This window comes from Spinacia oleracea, chromosome 6, assembly GCF_020520425.1.
Source record: "Spinacia oleracea cultivar Varoflay chromosome 6, BTI_SOV_V1, whole genome shotgun sequence".
Taxonomy (NCBI): Eukaryota; Viridiplantae; Streptophyta; class Magnoliopsida; order Caryophyllales; family Amaranthaceae; genus Spinacia; species Spinacia oleracea.
The window spans coordinates 44876361-44893735 of NC_079492.1; the positions used below are offsets into that span (position 1 = coordinate 44876361).

The 17375-nt window shown below is 34.4% G+C and overlaps 2 protein-coding genes across 2 annotated transcripts in view; both read right to left on the reverse strand.

The window, feature by feature from the left end:
* Positions 1–209: 209 nt before the first annotated feature.
* On the reverse strand, positions 210–13369 carry LOC110791217 (uncharacterized). The gene is made up of 11 exons (XM_056832150.1): positions 13263–13369; positions 12547–12675; positions 12367–12442; positions 12108–12203; positions 11543–11593; positions 11207–11292; positions 8488–8669; positions 8086–8401; positions 7620–7789; positions 1297–1471; positions 210–401 (listed from the first exon to the last, which is right to left on the reverse strand). Exons 1-10 carry the CDS (start codon positions 13367–13369, stop codon positions 1320–1322), a joined length of 1365 nt encoding a protein of 454 aa, XP_056688128.1. The 3' UTR covers positions 210–401; positions 1297–1319.
* The window catches only part of LOC130464089 (uncharacterized), a 42272-nt gene continuing 36292 nt past the window's right edge, over positions 11396–17375 (reverse strand). The window contains exons 4-9 of the mRNA XM_056833490.1: positions 13111–13411; positions 12765–12971; positions 12547–12675; positions 12367–12442; positions 12108–12203; positions 11396–11593 (exon numbers count right to left, since the gene is read on the reverse strand). Of these exons, the coding sequence (XP_056689468.1) occupies position 13411 (1 nt within the window). The 3' untranslated portion in view covers positions 11396–11593; positions 12108–12203; positions 12367–12442; ... (1 more) ...; positions 12765–12971; positions 13111–13410. The remainder of the gene's footprint in view (positions 11594–12107; positions 12204–12366; positions 12443–12546; positions 12676–12764; positions 12972–13110; positions 13412–17375) is intronic.

The window sequence follows — 17375 nt, forward strand, 5'->3', positions numbered from 1 at the left end:
GTTGAGTTGATTAGGTTGTAATAATTGTGTTGGGGATTAATATTATTCTTACTTGCTTACAAAAAAAATTGATATCTTTTTCATAATAATTATAATAAACACGTCAAAATAAATTAGAATTAAGTTGTTGATTTTTTTTTAAGCATGATTCACAATAAATTTATTGTGGAACAGGTCAACTTAAAAATCAGTGAATTATAGATCGCTGAATGGCTGGAAGACTAGATATAACATCAAAAGTTACATAGAAATTTATTCGACAAAAGGGAAACAATAACGTTTTTCAAAAGATAAAAAATTTCAAACATACAGAATATAATTTTTTTGGTTCATACAGAAATGGATCTCGGAAATCACATCATCTTCACGGTATGAGTATCAACCTTTGACGGTTGATCGAGCTGAAAATGCAAAAAGCTAACGTGTTGAAAATACTTAAATATGACATAAGGTTGAAAAATAAATATGGAGTAAAATAACACGAATATACTTGAACCAACACAAAATAGTAATGGATTCAACGATCCAACAAGATTTAAGAATCAATCACAACACCAACTTGATCATATGCCTAGCTGATTGTCCAGTTAAGATTAAAAATAGAGTATTGCATGTCATTAGTATACTCCATATGTTCACTTTAAGTTGTAACGTTTGGAATTATGAACTGTTCATATACTTACAGTTGTAAGTTGTAACATATGAAGTAGTTTATTGATGATTACACAAATTAGAACCGCAAGTTGTGACATATGGGGTAGATTATTGCTGATTACACAAATTAGTTGATTCTAGCTTGTTGTATAAATTAGGAATCTCACTTCTTACAATTGTAAGTATTATTCATTTTCTACAATCAAAGAACAACTACATTGTTCTTGATTATTTAGTTGATTTTGTCTCCCCAGAATATCTAGTTGCATGTTCAGAAAATATCTAGTTGGTTTTACACTTTTACCTAGCTAGGTACGGCCGTACGGAGCACAACTTATTGTTTGATACGTAGTAGATAGGAGTAACATCTAGTCCGCTCATGTACGGTAAATTCAATGTTACTCCCTCGGTCTCGTTTTACTTGTTGCATTTCATCTAAAAAGCTCTTACAAAAATGATCAAATGAACAAGTAAAACTAGACTGAGAGAGTATTTATTTTTTTTTAGTTATTCGAGATAAGAAGTTTATTAAATGAGTAATTGAGCGGGAAAAATAAAAAATTTGGTACAACCGATTGTTTAATAAAAAGAAGTGATCTAAAGTACATAGGCTGGCCCAATTAGTAATATGTAAATACTAACCTTGTGAAATGTGGTTGATAGTGTCATAGGACTTCCATCCTAAACATCTTATTAAAAAACACTTCAATAGTAATGGAATCATCTTTGTTGTATTTGCCACCATTTTTGAGCTCATGGACGGGAATGAACTCATCAAAACCGTGAGTGTAATCTGATTGCGTAAACCACGCAACTCCTGCACGTACCATCAAATTTAATTAGCCAGTGTTAACGATCTTAGCTTAGGGAAACTCGATCTAGTCTAAGGATTTGCCGATTTGGCATAAAGGCGCAGTGTTTCCCTTTATATTTCTACATAAAAGTATACTATTTTTCTCAGTTTCTTTTTGTTCTTTACGTTAGGTTTTTTACATGTTTATTAACGATTAATTAATGTGCATTGAGATTTCTCTAACTTTTTTTCATTTAAATAAGGTAAATTATGTTTATTTATAATGTTTTCACTTTTATCAAAATTCTGATATTTGGAAAATGCGAAAAATTTAATGTCCAATTGAAAAGTGTGAAAGATTAAATGACCCAATTAATTTAATTGGTTAAAATAATCATTGGACATAAATTTTGATAAAATATCAAAATATTTATGTGATAATATAAAAGGAAATGTAAAGAACATTTTGAGACACCCAAAAAGAAAAAAAATAAAGAACAAAAAGCAACAAAGAGAGTACCTCTTTTTATAATGAGGTGTTGTTAAACGACACACTCATTTTTCTGAAAACGTCCACATATTTTGGATGCCCTCTAGAAAAAACTCACCCCTTCCCCATCATCCTCTTCTCATTCCCTTCATACTCCATTATTTCCTACAATTTTCAACAATCACCATTCCCTCTTACTAATAATAATATTAATAATAAAAAAAATAATAAAAAAATTAATAATAAAAAAAATAATAAGAATAATAATATTATAAGTAAAAGTAAGACGGCCGTAAAAGTACCACAAAAGGCCCTCGTCTACAAACCCACCGGTCGGCCACCCCACCCCTCCCCTCCCCTCCCCTCCCTCATACCCTCATCATCCTTTCTCTGTTCTTTCTCCCTTACCTCTTTGTTGATCCTAAAGTTTTGATGATGACAAAGCAAACTCCTGACAATTGGTTAAGATATGTTGCATAATAGGTTCCGAGATCCTTAGAGGGATAATGCTAAGTTAAGGAGATCCTGAGTTGGATAAACTAAGCAACGTGGAATATAAGCAAGTAATTGATCCATGTCAGACACTACATTGAAGAAATAATCATTAAGCAAGGCGAGATCCTTAGGCGAGTTCCTAAGGCGAGATCCTCATATATTATGTGGATCCTCGATGTTCCAGAGAAGGAACAAATTGGGAAGTCTTCGAGTGAAGCTTCTAAAGGTGCAACATGAAGACTACAACATATGAGTTTATGTTTAGGATTTATGTAAGTATTTAATATTGTTTATACGTAATTTGGAACGAAAGGAACCTAAGTATTTTGGTACGTTTTAAATGAAATATGTTAACTGTAATTATAAAAGAGTTTTAACTTGGAAAATCTTTTTAATAAATAAAATGAATTTAATTAATAAATGAAACATAGGATTCTGATTTATTATCCTTGTTTCTCAAGTAAAAGATTTTCCATGTTCCTTGAAACTCTCCCCACGTATTTCTGTTTAACGTACATTTAGTGTTTTGATTTGGTCTCCCTTGTTTCTCTCCAACTATGCCCATGTTACTGAGCAGTAACTGTTAGTGGGTAGTTGAGGAGAACATGGGTACCCAACCCTAAGTAAAACTCTCCTATAAAAGGAGAAGAGTTTTGGCTTTTCAAAACACAACTGATTTCTACAAAATCTATCTTAAAGAGCTTAAACGTTTTAAAAGAGTCAGTTGGCAAAATAGAGTGTTCCTTGAGTTCCTTATTATTATAAGCTTTATTACGTACTAGAGTTTTATATCAAATTGTATTTTGGGTTTAAGGGTTAAGTGATCCTTAATTGACTTAGAGTTAAGTCAAAGAGAAACAGAGCGACTTAGAGTTAAGTCAAAGAGAAAAGGAGCGACTTAGAGTTAAGTCAGAGAGAGAAAGAGGAGCACAGTAATCAAAGGGGATTGCTGTGGGGAACTCGTGTTCGAGAGGAACTCGGGTTAAAGAGTGTATTTGTAATAGAGTTATTGCATTAATACAAAAGAGTAGTGAGGTTCTTCTTGATTAGGGTCAAGAAGGTTCCTCCATTTTATATCTTTCTTCGCTCATTATTCTCAGTCTCTTTATTGTTTAAATTCCGCAAGAAACTTACCCAAGTTCCCAAGAAACAATTCACCCCCCCTCTTGTCAAGTGTTCCTACTGAAATATCAGTTGGTATCAGAGCAGGATCTCACAAAAATACAGGAAACCCTGTTGAGAAAAAGTTCCTGGAAAGTATGAACGCTTACGAGAAACTCGAGGAAGGTTATTCCACTCAAAGACCTCCAATGTTCAACGGAAAATTCTACACCTACTGGAAGAACAGGATGGAGATCTACATCAAGGCAGAGAATTATCAAGTCTGGCGAGTCATAGAAGTCGGCGATTTCGAGGTAACAATGACAAATGCTCAAAATGAGGTAGTTCCTAAACCCATGTCTGATTTTACTAAGGAAGATTTTGAGAAATTCGAAATCAATGCAATGGCTGTGAAAATCTTGCATTGCGGCCTTGGACCTCATGAACATAACAGAGTTATGGGGTGCAAGAGCGCAAAGCAAATCTGGGATCTCCTTCAAATAACTCATGAAGGAACTAATGAGGTCAAACGTTCAAAAATTGATTTATTAATGTCTAAGTATGAACGTTTTGAAATGCAACCAAGAGAAACAATACAGGAAATGATTACTCGTTTCACTAATATCACTAATGAACTAGTTTCTCTTGGAAGAAATATTCCCTCTGATGAACAGGTTAGGAAGATCCTAAGGAGCATGCCACAGGATGATAGATGGAGAACCAAGGTCACGGCATTGTTCGAAACAAAGGATTTCACCAAATTCAACATTGAACAATTGGCGGGATCCTTGATGACGCACGAACTACATCTAGGAGCAGCTGTTCCTGAGAATTCCAAGAATCGAGGCCTTGCTCTTAAGGCTGAGGAACAGGAGGACTCGGATCCTGATGAAGAAGAAGCTGCCATGTTGGTCAGAAGAATGAAAAGATTTTACAGGAACTCTAAACCTGGAAATCTAAGAGGAAGGAACTCAATGAGAAAACCAAGCGGTTCCAAGCCTGACCAAGGATGTTTCAAGTGCGGAGAATCAGACCATCTAATCAAAGACTGTCCTCAGTGGGAAAATGAAAGAGGGAAAGGCAAGGGAAAGGATCTGTCCAAGGAAAGATTCAACAAATCAACCTTTGCCAAACCCAACTTCAAGAAGGCTATGATCGCGGCTTGGGGAGATGCTACTGACTCGGAAGAAGATGAGGATCAACCAAATGAAGAAACAGCTAACCTTTGTCTTATGGCAAAGATTGATGGAACAACCCAAGATCCATCAAGAGAAGTAAGTTCCTTAACTCTTCAATCTCTGTCTAAAAATAAGTTAGTGGAATTATTGATAGAAACTCTAGTACGTAATAAAGCTCAAAGCAATAAGGAACTCAAGGGACACTCTTTTGAAAACTGATTCAAAAATATGTGAAGGAACTCCTCAAAAAGTACGAGCTAAATTCAGTGAAAACAAATCACACTCCTATGGGAACAGCCACAAGACTAGATGAGGATCCCACAGGAAAAAGTGTGAATCAAACGACGTACAGGGGAATGATTGGATCTCTGCTATACCTAACTGCAAGCAGACCAGACATATCATTCAGTGTTGGGTTATGTGCAAGATTTCAATCAAACCCAAAGGAGTCCCACATGACTGCAGTGAAGAGGATATTCAGATACCTCAAAGGAACAGACGATCTATGTCTGTTTTATCCAAGAAGTGGAACTTTCGATTTAAAAGGATATGCAGATGCAGATTATGCAGGTGATTTAGTAAACCGAAAGAGCACATCAGGTATGGTTCAATTCCTAGGATCTTGCATGGTTTCTTGGGGTTCCAAGAAACAGAATACCGTTGCCTTATCCACAGCAGAAGCTGAATATGTAGCAGCTGCCGCATGTTGCTCTCAAATACTGTGGATAAAGCAACAGTTAAGGGATTTCGGGATCATATATGATTGTGTTCCTATTTATTGTGATAACACTAGTGCAATCTGCATTTCTAAGGATCCGGTACATCATTCCCGGGTTAAGCATATTCATATTAGGCATCACTTTCTTAAGGATAATGTTGAAAAAGGTTTAATCAAGTTGGACTTTTGTCAAACCGAGAATCAAATTGCAGATATTATGACTAAACCTTTAAGCAGAGAGAAGCATGAGAAAATGAGAATGGAACTCGGGATGATCAAAATAAGATAAGGAGCTGACAGATCCTCATGAGGTATGACTCTTTTAGATTTATGCATTACTACTGTATACCATTATAAATACATGTGCGTAAAGCATAACTGAAGTTTACCATCGTTGAGGAACAACTAAAAATTTCGAATTAAAAATGTGTATTTAATTAGTCAGTAATATGAGATACGTAATTCACAAAGTTCCACTAATTTAGGAGGATCATGGTTATCTTCTGTTACAAATTTTTATTTACTCATTTTATTTAATTTTTCCACAAATTTTTATATCAAATTGTATTTTGGGTTTAAGGGTTGAGTGATCCTTAATTGACTTAGAGTTAAGTCAAAGAGAAACAGAGCGACTTAGAGTTAAGTCAAAGAGAAACAGAGCGACTTAGAGTTAAGTCAGAGAGAGAAAGAGGAGCACAGTAATCAAAGGGGATTGCTGTGGGGAACTCGTGTTCGAGAGGAACTCGGGTTAAAGAGTGTATTTGTAATAGAGTTATTGCATTAATACAAAAGAGTAGTGAAGTTCTTCTTGATTAGGGTCAAGAAGGTTCCTCCATTTTATATCTTTCTTCGCTCATTATTCTCAGTCTCTTTATTGTTTAAATTCCGCAAGAAACTTACCCAAGTTCCCAAGAAACAATTCACCCCCCTCTTGTCAAGTGTTCCTACTGAACTATCACTCTCCCTTATGCTTCTCCGTAATATTAACGATTTTAAAAAAAAATCCGAATTCGAACATCTCACGCACACATTTTGTGCGGGCCACTCGGCTAAGGTGCACAAACTTTATTACGCGACAAAGAGGTATCGCAGATCTTGTACGGGACCGCTGTGTGGCCGGCGCAAGATTTGTGTACCACCGCCATGTGGCCCGCCCAAAGTCTGATAATTTTTAATGGTGATGGTGATTTTTCTTTAACGCGGGACATCAGGCATGGTGGCTTCTGGAGTTAATGGTGGGGTAGAAGCTTATTATGATAATCATGGTGGGGCAATGGACCAATGGTGATGGTGGGACCATAGTAATGGTGATGGTAGATCGTCAGAGTTGGTTTGGTTGGAGGAGGGAAAGGTGAAAGTTGGGGTGAAAAATGAAGGGAGGGGGTTAATTTTTATAAGTGTAACACCATACGTACTCCACGTTAAAAATACGGGCGATTTTAATATATGCGCGAGTTGAATAACGATACACTTTATAATAATGATATTTACAATTACTATTTACACAAATATTAAGGGAAAAAACATGTAAAGGAGTGTATAAAAAGGTGGGTGGATATAATAAAATATGAATAAAGTAAGAGAAATATGTAAAAATTTTGGTGATTGGATGGAAAATTGTAAACATGTTGAGGGATAAGATAATAAATTTTTCTGTGTCCAAAATAATACTCCCCCGATTACTCGAAACGCTTTCCTTATAAGGTCGTCCCGGATTACTTGCAACTTTTATTAATATTATATTAATTTTTCACTGGCCAACAGTGGTGGAGCCACGGTAATCTTAGGGGGGTCCTTGACCCCACTTGAATTTATTTTTTTCCCTTTTTTATAGTTAAAATTTCAAGTTTATTTTTTTAAAAATACATAATTTTAGTGAAAGTTTCATCAATTTTTAAATAGTGACCCCGCTATCTCGAATTTCTGGATCCGCTACTGCTTGCCAAAGGATCTACCTACTTCTCTATCCAATTACACATCCCACTATCTATATTAAAAAAAATGCCCCACTACCAACTACCATCTACTCAAATAATAAGTCAATTATAATACATTAAACTCTGTACCGCTCAAACCGTTTTGAATATTTCGGGAAGGAGTATAAAACACAATAGAAGGAAAATTATAAAGCATATTAAACGGAAAGTACAAAAATCTTTTTAAAACAGAGGTATATACACGAGTACTTACGTCGCTGTGTGTGATATTTGGTAGAGTTGTCGTGACATTTCAAGCGGAGCTCAAAATCAACAAAGACATGTCTTCCATTAGAAACTTTATCTGTATTTGCCAATTCTAAAAATACGGATGCATTTGTGTCTTCATCCTCATCTGTTCCAGTTGGATAGATTTGCACCTTCCTGCATATAATATTGATTGTCATCAACAAACTAACGCAATAAAAAAAATGAATTACGATTCAATTAGATCAATTTGACTCTTAATATATACAAAGTATTTGGACTCTGTTTTGTTCAACTTTTTTTTACTTATTACATAAAAAATAAGTTATTTTCAGAAATTTTCACATACAAATAAATTTATTTTACACAAAATAATTGTTTTCTAAATAAAATGTGTTTGGTTAAATTCAGACAAGTTCAATTAAATTCAGTTAAAATAATTCAATAGAACGGAGTATGAAAACTTTTCATACCAGATATAGTTGACGGTACTATTTTTGACGGAAGTGATTTCAATTTTGAACTCATCTTTTGAAAACGAAGCCGAGTTCTTTGGGAGTGTTGAAAAGTCGTTGAATTTACAAATACCCCTACCACGGTATAACTTCTTCACCTGGGTTAACGTAAAAGTGTGTGGATGACTTTGCATGTTAAACAATTCGATCCCGAATCTGCACTTTCCACCATATACAAATCCATTGATAATATTTTCAAAGTCTGTTATCTTTAGCGCTTGTTGGATTCCCGCTTCCATATTTAATTGATCGTCAAACTCTTTGATTGGTAATTCTGCATTTGTCATTAATCCATTCATGTTAACAATTAAAACAAAACAAATTAAAGTATTATAACTCGATCTATTACCAATCCGATACCTTGAATGGTCAAGTATTCCTTGTACTTGTAACTATAAATGAAAAATCGCACTAGCAATTTCAAACCCTCAACTCGACTCGATGGATCACGTTGCTTCTTCAAATACAAAGAAATGTATTCACCAGTCTGTTCGCCGGTACTCTGCTCGCTAGGGATGCCGTTGAGATAAATAGACAACGTCCTTTACGTGACAACAAGTCATTTCAAAACAACAATATATGATTGAGACAACTCTTAAAAGAAATCGCAATTAAAGGTGGAATCACTACGAAAAAATGCGTTATTAGGGTATGATTTTACCGACAATACAAAAATTAGACAATTAAACTGAATTTACCGACCATTATAAAAGTAGTCGGTATAGAATAAAATTACCGACCACTATAAAGTAGTCGGTATTTTAACATCTATTCTGTAAACAATAACGACAGCTAAGCAGACGGTAACAACCCGACCATTTCCAAATAAAAAAAATTACTCCGTACAAAATTTACCAACCGCATTTCAATAACTTTTTTTAAGTGACAAAATGCTCCTAACCCTAACGACCCACCGCCGCCGCACTCTCTCTCTCTCTCCCACTTCTTATGAGTTTGTCTCACTTGCCCCTTCTCTCTTTCACTCAATTCTCGATCCTTTCTAGCTCTTGCCCTCTAATTCTTTCTCCTATTCAGATTTCTCAATTAATATTTTTATGTCATATGGTTCTTTCTTTTCGATTTATTTTTTTTCTCTCCCCTTTTTAATTCTCTTGGTTTGCGCAATTGGATGGTGCAGGCGTGTGCACGATGAGCACCGTGCACTGGGAGAAAACAACATAAGAAATACATAAAACGCGCGTGTTTCATTAAATCCCAAGAAAAATAGAACAATTTCCTTGAACAAAGGAATAATCACCTTGAACAAAAGAACATTAAAGACTCTGTTCTTTACAGCACTGTTTTTCGGGGGTTTTTTTTATTCTATGTTCTTTCCACTTCTTTTTGCGAGTTTATGTTCTTCTAGATTTTATGTTTTTGAATTCAAACTGTGAAGATGAGAGAGAGAGAGGGTGAAATATGTTTCCTAAATAGATTTTTATAGAGATAAAATAATGGAAAATTCGTAAATAATCGTTGATTTTTCTGCTTCAACATCAAATTCAACTAATTCTTCTTCTTCTTCAAATTTGAAATTTGCAGTTGATAATCAAATTTTGGAAGGTAATTTTTCAATTTCGTAATAAAACTTGCATGTTTTTTATGATTTGATTTTGTAATAATCGTGTTTGTTATGTTTTTGATTATTTTGATGAATTTGATTTTATAGTAATCGTGTTTTTATGGTTTTATGATTTTAAAAGATTTGATCATGTAATAACACGTTGCTTTTGAATTAAGATTTTGATTATGTAATTACATTTTTTTTTACAGAAAAGAATAGTTTAACGTACTTAAAGAACATATGTTTGATCTTACTAAATGAACAATTTCATTATAGTAGAAAAATAACCATTTGCATTTCATAATTTGTTCTTTTATTTTATTGTTTTCTTTTTCGTATTATTTTCTATTTATCTTTTGTTCTATTGGTTGTGTTCTTTTTCTTATTACTCTCTCCGTCCCAGATTACTTGTTACACTTTCCTTTTTTGTTTGTTCCAGATTAGTTGTTACACTTTTTCTTTTTCGACCGTCCCAGTCTTTTATATGTTAATTTATCATTTTTCGGATATTATGAATAATGTGTTTGATAATTCAGAACAGAAAGATGTTAATGATGATTCATAATCATATGTTGTTGTGTACTTGATTTGTTCTTTTATTCTTTCCAATTGTTCTTTTTATAATACTACGTTAAAGAACAAAATAAAAAACATGTGTCAGTTCTCATTATGCACTCTTTAAGAACTTTTCAATTCTCCATCTTTGTTTTTCTTTCATTCTAATTCTTATTTTATCATTTTTCATTTTCCGGCATTAGTTATTTTTGAATTTTAGAAATACATTTTAGAGAGAGAAAGAGGATAGGATTTATGTTCTCTCAACAGAAGAGGAAATTTTTGAGAGAGAAAGCGTGAGATAGTTAGTGCAAGAGTAAAAATATATATTTTCTCCTTCTTCTCTCTGTAAACTTCCTTTTGGATTGTTTCTCCTTAATTGTAAATGAGTGAATTAAGCAAAATTCTAGTTGAATTTATGCAGTTTTCGAAAAAAATATGATCAATATCAAGATGATCGCAAGCTAGAGTACATCATATTTTTCGAGGATTTTTCTGATTGAGATCAGTTTTTGAAGTTTTTAAGATATTCATGTTGCTTATGAGTTTTGATCGAGTGTTTAAGGTACACTTCCTTGTTCTTTCATATAACACTACTACAGAAAATCAATTTAACAGCGCTTGTTTTAGCGTTTAACAGCGCTTGTTTTAGCGTTTAACAGCGCACCTACAAGCGCTGTTACAAGCACCGCTGTTAAAATATAAAAGGCCATTTAACAGCGCTTGCTACAAGCGCTGTAAAATGTATATGTAGGAAAATTCAAATGATTCTTTTACAGCACATTATAAGCGCTGTTAAAGGTATGCTGTTGAAGATTTTCCCGGCATATTTAAATTAATATATAATAGCGGATGTCTTAGAAGCGCTGTTAAAGTTATTTTTTTTGTTTTTTTAAAAAAAGTATATTTCGTTGGCCTGTACAATATATTTCGTTGACCTATACAATATATTTCGTTGACCTGTACAATAATACATATGAATAATTACAGTATTCCATTGGCCTGTACAATATATTTCGTTGACCTGTACAATATATATCGTTGACCTGTACAATAATACATATGAATAATTACAGTAAACAGTTAAGTATTAATTCCAAACCTCCAATAAATTTTTTTTTACAATTATCACTATAATATAACTGATTACATAAATATGTATGTTCTAAAATAATCCCACGAACATTAAACTACGCAAAACACATTAATTAATAAAGTTGTATGTTTTTTAATTCCTTCAGTAATCTATCTTCTATACATTTGTTGAACAACATAACGGACCCAATGAGTTCTTACTTCGTCAATCTGCTCTGTATTGTAACTTGAAAACTGGCAATCTGAAAAATACTGCGAAACAACAAAGTATAAGATATTCGCATTTCTTCAAGGTGGGAAGAATGGTCAAAACAAAATAGTGTTTAATCTTCAACATCTGTACAACTAAACATATTATCCAGATATTAACACAACGCAGTTTTATCAGGTTTATTCCGGGGCATAAGCTTGCATATTAACTGGTTTAGTCGTTTCAAACTGTTCAGATTAGGTTAATTTCATAGTCGAGTCATAAATTGTGTTTGAAACCCAATTTCTCTTGCACGAGAAACAATAAGTTCTATGAATTGGATCATCCTTTGCCAGCTGTATATTTGACGAATCATTGTAGCTGAGAGTTTTAGTAAACTACTAGTAGCATTTAACAGTAACCAGCATGGATATACTTGCCCCTGAAAACAGTAACTACTAGTAGCATTTTAATTGTTTACTATCCTATTAAGTTAACTACGCAGAATTTACAGATCACAGGAACATGCTAAGAAATAATTAACATTTATCCATAGATTAAGATTAGAAGACTTACAACTTCAGGAATTTGAAGTCGCCTGTGTGAGATTATCTCCTTCATGTATCTCATCACATAATATCCACAATCAATGTAATTTTCTTGGCAAGGACACTACAAAAAAGTAAAAATACCAAGCTAATCAGTACTATATACTATACATTTTAGTATTTTTGTTGATTCTTGAAGTTTGAGGCAACCCTTCCTAGAAGGTGGACATTGACCAATATAGTCTCTTCCTCTTGCTTATAAAAAAGATTAATATGAAAATACTTACTTCTATTTTTAGCCATTTGGTGTTCATCTTCAACTTTGTGGCAATCTCTCTTTCACTACGGAATTGGAAAAGTGCTCTAAAGAGAAACAAAAATTAAAACAAGAGTCACAAGACCATTAATTAATTATCGTATAAAATTTAATTAAATTCAAGCAATAATAGTTAATTATATTTACTTACGTGTTAACGATTTCATGTAAATCCCCAATGATGCCTTTTTCGTTTCCTGTAAATTCAAGAGTACGTAAAGAATCCAAGTAATATACCGTGTTATTGTAAGGATCAATGACGCATAGTACCCAATGAAACCTACATAACATCATATCAAATTTTAAGTAATAAGAAGAATATTTCCAATAGGTAAACATATAAACAGAAGTGAGTGAAAGATATTATACGCAGCATTATATGGAGCAATGAAGACTTTTCCTTTAGCCGCCGTTTCTTTTAGTGTGTCCACAATATATTGTGTTCGGTTTCTTTTGCACTCTTTTACCTTCTTAGACTCTCCTTTTTAAAATTCAGTCACAAGGGATATCCCGGATGGGCATAAAAAACCAAACAAAGAAGAGGATCCAATTATACAACACTTATCATATAAACACCTGTAAATTTTCATTAAAAAAATTGTTTTAGCCATGTTGACGTCAGGATCGTAAAAAAAGAGATGTAACAATTCTCTAAGTTCAACTTAAAATGGTAAAGTTAATTTAAAGGAAGGGAAAAAAAGAAATATATACTTACGACATAAATGTCAATATATGGGACAGTTCAAGTTGTTCCCCTGCAAGGAAACGGAAGATTTCTTTCCTACCAAGAAAGATGTCCTTTGAGTTGTTACTCCAATATCAATAGGAATTTTAATTTGTTCGCTACGTTCCATCTTCAAAACACACATATGAAACATATAAAGGCATTCCGGAAGAGTTTCCACATTTACAATATCATCACAACCTTCGTCTGCCTTGTGAGATTCTCCTGTTGATGATGTTGGTGTTTTCATAGATCCAACTTGTTTGTCATTATCTTTTGAAGAAATTTCCGTCTATAAGTAATACAAAATCGTCATGTATAAACAATGTTAAAAACCATAAATAATGCAAGTATAACAATAAATTTTACCGCCGTATCTAGAACAATAAGTTCTATAGGCCAGAAAACAAGGGCTCCTATTGCTTCTTTGATGGTTTCAGCTTCTCCTTCAAGCCGCATGGGCAAAAGAGTTTCCATCTCCATAGCATAGTTGATACCAATTCGTGCATATCCTGGTGGTATTGGTTGATGATGCATCACTGTGCCAGTTTTGAAGTTATGCACATTCCCTGTAGCAACCACTCGATAACAGGGATTCGACAATGCTAATTTGCAAGGAGTTATACCCTACAAGAATCAACAGACAATCTCATATAACATTGTGGCTTAAGTAGAAGAGAAACACAAGGCATTTATAGCAGCAACTTTTTAGTTCAGTCTCCCATAGCTGATTAGCAGAATTAGCAGAATTAGCCAAGGCATTTTAGAATTAACTCCTCTTCATAGCAGCAACCTTCGTCTTCCTATAGTGTTTCAATCATTACCTACTCTCGTCTCTCATTAAAATTTATGAAAGTAACCCATAAGTAGTGTTTCAATCATTCCATCAAGTTACTTATGTCATAATCACGTGAATCCAAGCTAAAAATCTGAAAGTAACCCATTTTCTTGGTGTTTCAATCATTACCTACTCTCGTCTCTCATTAAACTTTAATATTCACCTGAGTAGGAACTTAGTTTTGGATACTTGAACAGAAAATGACAGCAATGCAGGTCTGGAGTTATTTCCTGAGCTTCAGTCAACAACAGAAACAGTAAACAATTGTGAAAAACAAGGGAACTCTAGCACTTATAACCTAATCTAATGGCTTCCATTCCATCAAGTTACTTATGTCATAATCGCGTGAATCTAAGTTCTGGAATGCTTATTAAGGCATCTGATTAAGACCAGAGCAATTCTTTGAATGTGCTTAGTAACTAAACTAGTTAGTAGAACAGAGAATATTCCAATGCTAATATAATTTTTTAAAGTTTTGGCATCGTGTGCAAATAATTGATTTAAAAGAAATATTAAGTTTAATATATTTACCTCGGGAAGAATAGAAATATCATGTTTTATTGTTTTGTCCCCAATATGATCCAAACTCAAATCTTCAACATTCTCCTCCTCCTCAACTTCCATTTCATCTTCCTTTTCTTCCTCCTCCTCTTCCTCCTCCTCCTCCTCCTCCTCCTCTTCCTCCTCTAACAAACCATTCTTTTTTCCCTTAGGCCTTTCACTCTTCAAATCCTTCATTTCATTCTCCAAGAATTTAACCCGTGAGCACAATTTCGTTACTTGATCCATATACTCTTTTCTAGTGGCCATCACTCCAAAGTAATCTCTATTTGTCACTCCTACTCCAACCCCTGTCACACGACCACCATACCGTTTCTCCTCCAAAGCCTTAGATAATACATCATCACGACCGGTGTCTTCAACCTCACCTTTTTCAGCTTGACGCATAAAGTAATCCTACAATACAAGCATGCATAATAAACAAAGTTATAAATTTTTTTTATTAAATTACTAAACATATGATGATATTAAAAATCAAATCACATTCTATCAAACTCATACAATGCGCTTAGCAACTTCTTTAGCCCCTTCATGAACATTCCCTTTTTTGTCGGTTCTTATTAATTTCCACAGTTGACATCGGCCAATTGATGACACATAGATGCGTTTCTTAGCCATCTCTTTGATCTGTGAAAAGACAAATAAAATTGTGACCTTATAGGATACATTTTATTATCATTTTACAACATAGACATACTCAAAATGCATTTACCACATCTTGCTCAAATCGAGCATATCCTCTACGAGCACGCTTTTGATGATATAAAAGTCCCGCTGCAGAATTTTTCGCGGCATCACTCTTCTTCTGATAAACAATTAAAAAAAAAACAGAGTAAACTTTACTTTTTTACAAGTATGAATATGTGTCTATACTGTGTCACTACACTAAGATTTAGGATGTCTAAGAAATGGGTTTTCAAATTGGCATTTTAGGTAAAGCAGTTAGGTAACATACGCTTAAATTTCACACGGAAATATCTGTTGTAGACGTAACATTACCGCATCAACATATATAATTCACTACTAAGGCTGCTCTGCATACAAATATCACTGAAATCACATATAGGAGAACTTCATCGTTAAGTATCCAACCTTCACCAAGTTAAGCCGTTCATTTCTTAATTGCAACCCCGAGTATATGGCTGTCTGCAACAAGCTAATGGCTAATCTATCAACATTCACTAAAACTGTTGATGATCCGACGAAGAAGGATATGTGTATTGAAGGCATTGGGGTAGTGGAAATTGGGCATTTGAGAAAGTTCAAAGATATTTTGCAACCAGCCTTTGAGTTGAAGATGAGGGCGACTGCTTATTGGAAGATCGTGCTAGGAAGATTAGTGGACTTTATGGCACTGCATTTGCTACTGAGTATTCATAATCTGGTGGACGAGGAGCTCGAAAGCGAGGTTATCAGTGAGCTAATGGGTGATCCTGCTCGTGGTGGCGGAATTGAGAGGTTACTGGGGGAGTCACCCGCTGTGGCGCGAAAAAGAGAGAAGCTCAACAGGAGTATTAGCTGCTCAAGGAATCCAAGGATGTTCTGGCTACAATCATGGACAGAATTGCTACAACTACTAGTACACAAATGATGGAAGTAATTAGCTAGTCTTTGATGCTCTGAAGAATCTTATCTTTGTTTATGCAGAAAATTAGAGACTAGGCTGTTAAATAACCGCGTATAGTGGCAGACTATCCTGCCAAATGATCCTTTTAGTGACCTAATTTATTCTTAATGAGTTCATTATAATATGGTATGCTGCAGACCAGCCAAAAAGTAGGCCGCCAGAAGCTTTTTATGCAGATCAGACAAAGAGCTAGTTTTAATCAACCCCACATCACTTTTTCATCTCTAGGTTTCCTAGAATTTGGGATTGTGGTAGGGAGAGAGGGGGGAGGGGGGGTTTGGGGTGGGGGAGGAGCTTTTGCTCTGCCTTTACAGGAATACAAGTAATATGGTAAAGGCAAATCAAGAGCTTTAAGGAACCGCTACCTGATTATCGAACATGATCTAAATAACTGGCTAAAACCAGAAATTAACTCGATTACTTGGAAGGAGCAGCATGAATTGGAAGCTAAATGTTTTTTGTTGCTGGAACTCCACTATGTCAAAACTGGTTCAGTTTGTTTTAAGGTGGTGGTGTTCGTTATTGTACAATGCTAAGCAGTGACTAAATCACACTCCTAAACATGAGATCAGAATGCAGAATACAACAGATCACAATACAGCAGATCAGAATGCACAATGTAATGAAACATCATCGACATATATCTAATTCTCAGGTCAGTAAGCAGTCAGAAAGAATCACTAAAAAAAGCAGTCAGAACACTGTAAGATAGGCAGTATGAAAAATCGGGTATATAAAGTATAAATACCTTCCAGGCTTCTGTAAGTCGACTTTTAAGAAAGTCCTTCCAGTCATTTGGCTTGATGAAATTGTATTTATCTGGTGGGGCTGTACGAATTTCCATGTTCGGTGTCCAGATCCAATTTCGTGATAGATCAGATTTGAAGTTCCTCCAAGCAGTGTTAGCTTTCTTCAACATCCATATTTTTCTACTTGGGTCGATCTTATATGTTAACTAAGAGGTAGAAACCAACATTAATCATCATCAAATAAGTAATATAATTTGACAACAGTCAAAAGAAATATTATTACCGCAACATCTTCAAATAGAGAATCTAGCAAACGTTGAGGAACTTTATCCCATGTGTTAATAGTGATTGGGACATTGGTGCGAATGCTAGTTCCCCAATAACTCATCATAGCTTCGCTATCGATACCAATTGGTAAACCATTGACATTCCAATTAACCTGAAATCTGACCCCCTTATTCCTTGCTCGAATAACTTTACT